This window comes from Megalobrama amblycephala, linkage group LG14, assembly GCF_018812025.1.
Source record: "Megalobrama amblycephala isolate DHTTF-2021 linkage group LG14, ASM1881202v1, whole genome shotgun sequence".
NCBI classification, from domain to species: domain Eukaryota; kingdom Metazoa; phylum Chordata; class Actinopteri; order Cypriniformes; family Xenocyprididae; genus Megalobrama; species Megalobrama amblycephala.
The window spans coordinates 26,399,524-26,404,807 of NC_063057.1; the positions used below are offsets into that span (position 1 = coordinate 26,399,524).

Genomic DNA, 5,284 nt, shown 5'->3' on the forward strand with positions numbered 1-5,284 from the left:
CAAGGATCGAGTCAATCATCATCAGTTCAATCCAGATAACTCAGAAATATATTAGATATGAAAGAAGGAAAACTGTGAGCTGAACTCTGAAATCAGTCCAGATGAATCTCATCATTACTGTAAATGTCAGAATTGTTGGAGTTTCTTTGTTCAGTGGTTCATGCTGCTTGTCCTGATCTAGAAAGTATCCTGACATGATAAACCATGTTTTTCTACATGAACTGTGGTAATACCATGCTCTGAATTCATCATGTAGTGTTGTGGTGAATAATGTCAGTGTTTTCTTTCTATATCTGTCATGTGATCGTCCCGCTGCTGCTCTCAGTGCTGTAATGAACACAAATAATTCAATATATTAATATACTTCACTTTCATCAGAGCAAAGAGAGTCAATGATGAAGTGTTTCAATAGAGGATGTCAAACACTCTCATGAGCTTCTACTGCATCTAGCAGCACCTTCAGAGATGAGACTCATGTGATCTAAACCATGACCTTTGAACCTTCCTGAAAGATGAGCCAATCACACTCAATTATGACCTCTGTCTGTATTTCTTACTACATGTTTTTTTCATAAAACTTTTTATGCATTTTGGCCATTCATTTACAGAACAATGGTGTTTGGGTGCCTGAAAATGCAAACTTTTAAAAACGGGTTTCAAAGTGCAAGTTTTTGAATATGGTCTCAGTGTAAACAACAAAAATGTGAAACTGTGGAAACGATGATGTCATACACATGCGTATTACATGTTCAGTCTATAGTGTTTCATCGCCATTTTTACACAAAAATTCATTGCTTCGCGTCAGAAGGCCTTTATGTTTATGATGGATGGATGTGGATGGAGACACTTTCTTCAGCCCATACTCGTTTGGTTACGCATTCTGCCATTATAAAGCTCAGATGTGTCTGGGTATTCATTAATATTTCTTTGATTGTGTTCATCAGAAAGAAGATATATACACCTAGGATGGCTTGAGGGTGAGTAAATCTTGGGTTATTTTCATTTGAAAGTGAACTAATCCTTTACAGAAATTACCTCACAGAGGTCAAGAAAGGCTGCATCTTGGAGGCTTCCAGGTGGACCATTGGCCGAATGAGAACTTATGTATGACACCATATAATGAATTATATGGATCTTCTCTGAATTAAGTGTCATTTTCAAGACTAAATGCTCAGCTTAAAATTGTGTCTAGGCAATTCCTAATCAGTTGAATGGCAATGACTGTGGTGTTTTTGCCTGTAATTATGCAGAATTCCTTTCTCAAGGAAAGCCACTCACTTTCAGACAGGCACATGATCAAGCAACAGTACTCCGGTTCACACCATTAATTCTCAAACATTTTATTATGATCTTGATTCATCCGTCTCTTTCTCTGTAGTGTGACATTCCACTCTTCAGAAAAGTGATGGTTTGGGGGATAGTACATGAGGAGAAGCCCTGAATCAGCCAGTTCTTCAAACATCATCAAACATCTCATGTCATGATCTTTGTGTGCAAATTAACCCTCTGGAGTCTGAGGCTGATTTTGGGCCCTGGAGAAGTTTTGACATGCTCTGACATTTGTGCTTTTATCAGTTGATTATAAACATATTAATGACAAAAGTGTCATTACACTGTATTCAGCACAAACTAGGCTACCATAATATGTGAGGAACATGTATGTACATGTTTGTGTTTTTAAAGGAATAATGTTTATGCGTGGTTATTGAAAAAACAAAAACAAAAAGTAACTGAAACAATACCTCAAAATGCATACTAAATGTTTTTTCACAAGACTTTTGAGAATTGTATATTTTAGTGTAGAGTTTTTGCTTCAAAATGATGTGGAAATGATCCTCCCTACTCTGACACATAAAACATTGTATTGATTTTAAATTTCTAAGACACTTTTTGTTTAGGTAGGGCATATGCGAAGAGGTGTGACTCTTCATGAATAATGAAGTGATTTACACCTGGGGAGATTAAGACCCTGCCCCTAATGAGCCGCATAATGAGCCATTCAGTCAGGAATGTGACTGAGTCAACTAAGAAAATGCAAAGACAAGACATATCATTGTTTTTTTTTCTTTTTTATTTAAAATAAAGTTAACAATATAATCCACATATAAACTAGGGTCAAAGGCACATTTTGTGTATACAGGCAAATAAAGGTAAGGTTTATAAAAAAAGCCCACTTTTACACCCTATACATAACCTGCTTGATCACATATAGATAATCTTTGTTCACCACCTCTCACTGACCATTGGGCTGCAGAGAATCTGAACAGTCACACATCTGTGTGCCATTTTTGAACACAGTTCCTTTTCAACTGAAGACACAAGTAAATGTCACATGCCTGGCATTTCCAAGGTGTGTCTTGCCTTTTACCAAGCTGTACTTTGCAAAGCATGCAGTTCCGACGACCAGCGGTGGCATTATTCCTTGCATTTTGAACATTTTGAAGAGACTCTTAGGAGTGTGTTCATCAGCAGGACGCAGCTGTGGTCCAGGTTCCCGTGCAGGTAGGAATCTCAGAGTCTGTGGAACCATGTCAGTGTCATTATCTGTTTTCCATGACAGAGCTGAATGCCTGTTGCTTGTCTGAATGTTTTTCTTGGCCTTTTTTGCAAGGGGTTTTGGAGCACTCTCATTAGGGCTATAGCTGGAGAAAAAAAAAACAGTGAGATGGTTATTACACAAGGAGCTATACTATTTGCATCATCAATAACTAATACTAATATAATGTTTATTATTGTATATATTAACATTACCAAGCACTAATGCTAATATATTGTGCACGCATAAGAAAGAAAGCCATACAGACACATATATACATACACTACCGTTCAAAAGTTTGGGATCACTAAGATTTTTAATGTTTTTAAAATACGTTCTGCTCACCAAGGCTACATTTATTTAATTAAAAATACAGTAAAAACAGGAATATTGTGAAATATTATTCCAATTTAAAATAACTGTGTACTATTTAAATATATTTCACAAAGTCATTTATTCTTGTGATGTCAAAGCTGAATATTCAGCATCATTACTCCAGTCTTCAGTGTCACATGATCCTTCAGAAATCATTCTAATATGATGATTTGCAGCTCAAGAAACATTTCTGAACAATTGTAAACAATAAATGTCTCTTGAGTAGCAAATCCTCATATTAGAATGATTTCTGAAGGATCATGTGACACTGTAGACTAAATAGTACACAGTTATTTTAAATTGGAATAATATTTCACAATATTACTGTTTTTACTGTATTTTTAATTGAATAAATGTAGCCTTGGTGAGCAGACAAAACTTATTTTAAAAACATGAAAAATCATACCGATTTCAAACTATTGAACGGTAGTGTACATAGGCCTACCATATAGTGGGTGAACATGTACTTACTCTTTCTCATTTCCGCCTGTGTTGCTGGGTGCCCTCTTAGTGGGAATTGCAGGTGAATGTGAGAGTGATGGATCCACATTCCTAAAAAAAACAAATTGTAAAAAAAAAAAAAAACCTGTTATTATTAGCATATAAGATACTACTCTCATACCATTACCTATGCATAACGGACAGGAAAGTAACAGGTATACAAGCATGCTGTATATGTCTGTCAACTGGCCATTACCGGACAAAGTGTGCGAATGTGTAAACGTTACAGTCTGCTATATCAGTTTGCACATATAGTGGGTGAACATGTACTTACTCTTTCTCATTATCGCCTGTGTTGCTGCGTGCCCTCTTAGTGAGAATTGCAGGTGAATGCGAGAGTGATGGATCCACATTTCTAAAACAAAACAAAAAAACTGTTATTATTAGCATATAAGATACTACTCTCATACCATTAGCTATGCATAACTGACAGGAAAATAACAGGTATACAAGCATGCTGTATATGTCTGTCAATTGGCCATTACCGGACAAAGTGTGCGAATGTGTAAACGTTACAGTCTGCTATATCAGTTAGCACATTTAGTGAATAGCAACACGTTCGCGCATTTCACAACCAAGCATATTTTAGCACATTCATCATAATATGCTATTCAACTGCATGCAGTTAATCGATCTAACGCGTGTATCCAACGTATCTATGCATATTAATAACAAGTCGAATATCAACAGAAAAGCATTCTATTTATAAGCATTTTTATGAGATAAAGTTATATAGATAGATGTAAATATAAGGCAAATATATATGTACGCTTATATAAAAAAACACGTCAAATAATTTAAGTAACGTTATATCAACAGAAAAGCATTCTATTTATAAGCATTTTTATGAGATAAAGTTATATAGAGTTATATAGATAGGCCTAGATGTAAATATAAGGCAAATATATATGTACGCTTATATAGAAAAAACACGTCAAATAATTTAAGTAAAACTAAATCACTTACTCATCAGAAACTGTATCTTCAGCTGGATCAAGTCGCTCTTCAAAATACAGACGTTCATCGTCAGAGTCGTGTTCTTCTTCCGAGGAAAAAGTGAACTCTTCCTCACTGTCCAGGACCATCTGAAGAGCCTGCTCACCTGAGTAGCGTGCCATCTTCCAAACGCGCAGGAAAGCGAATGAATCTGATGAAACTTGATGCTTTTTAAGACGCTGTTAGGGGCGTTTACAGTTTGCATAGATCGCCTTAGCACATTATATTATGAATAGAGCGCTCTGCGCGTGGGCGGGCACACATTAAAGATAATTAGGTAAGACAGGAGAAACAGTACCTCTCTTTACTTTTATACTGATTACATAAAGGGAGAATATTTTTTTTAGAATTTATTTGTTTCGTTTAAAAGTAGACACTTAAAGCTTTGCAAAGACATATCTCTCATCTCCATGTAGCATGTATAAGCCGTCTATTTTAGTTACTTTTAGTGACGTTTTAGAATGATGTTTGCAGAGACGGAGATGGCAGGACAGCACACCCTGTATATTTTATTTATTTTTAAAAAGCACAAAGTTTTATTTTGATTGTGAGTGTACACAAAAAAAAGAAGACATTCTATAGTTTCATTTGATATATTACTTATGTCTCTATGATAAAAAATGACGGAGTATTTTAAGTCTGTTTTGCTGCAATGTGAAAAAAAAACTGCAAAACGCGCCGGCGCGTTTTTAGACCTCAGAGTGTTAAATTAAGTATGGAATTATGGATGTTTATGAGGGTTTTGTGGGGGTATTTGACACAAAACACCTGAGATCTGGGGCCGTATTCAGAAAACATCTTAAGGCTGAAAGTAGCTTTTGCCGATTTAGGAGAAACTCTTAAAAATAATGGGCGTCTCAGTCATAATTTTAGGAG

At 35.7% G+C, this 5,284-nt stretch overlaps 1 protein-coding gene across 2 annotated transcripts; it reads right to left on the bottom strand.

Annotated features, from left to right (window-relative positions):
- Positions 1-2,266: 2,266 nt before the first annotated feature.
- Positions 2,267-5,028, bottom strand: LOC125246340. 2 transcript variants are annotated; one of them, XM_048157306.1, is made up of 4 exons: positions 4,379-5,028; positions 3,687-3,767; positions 3,383-3,463; positions 2,267-2,642 (listed from the first exon to the last, which is right to left on the bottom strand). In XM_048157306.1, the coding sequence occupies exons 1-4, from the start codon at positions 4,528-4,530 to the stop codon at positions 2,306-2,308; spliced, it is 651 nt and encodes a 216-aa protein (XP_048013263.1). In that variant the 5' UTR covers positions 4,531-5,028; the 3' UTR covers positions 2,267-2,305. The 2 variants fall into 2 exon arrangements, with proteins under 2 accessions (XP_048013263.1, XP_048013264.1); XM_048157307.1 differs by lacking the exon at positions 3,687-3,767.
- Between the last annotated feature and the right edge of the window lie 256 nt (positions 5,029-5,284).

Excerpts from the sequence above, each read along its gene's own strand:
- LOC125246340 (XM_048157306.1), bottom strand. The coding sequence starts at position 4,530 with ATGGCACGCTACTCAGGTGAGCAGGCTCTTCAGATGGTCCTGGACAGT. Across the intron at positions 3,768-4,378 it reads GAAGATACAGTTTCTGATGA|AAATGTGGATCCATCACTCT; the intron begins GTAAGTGATTTA and ends GTTTTGTTTTAG. Across the intron at positions 2,643-3,382 it reads ACAGGCGGAAATGAGAAAGA|CTATAGCCCTAATGAGAGTG; the intron begins GTAAGTACATGT and ends TTTTTTCTCCAG.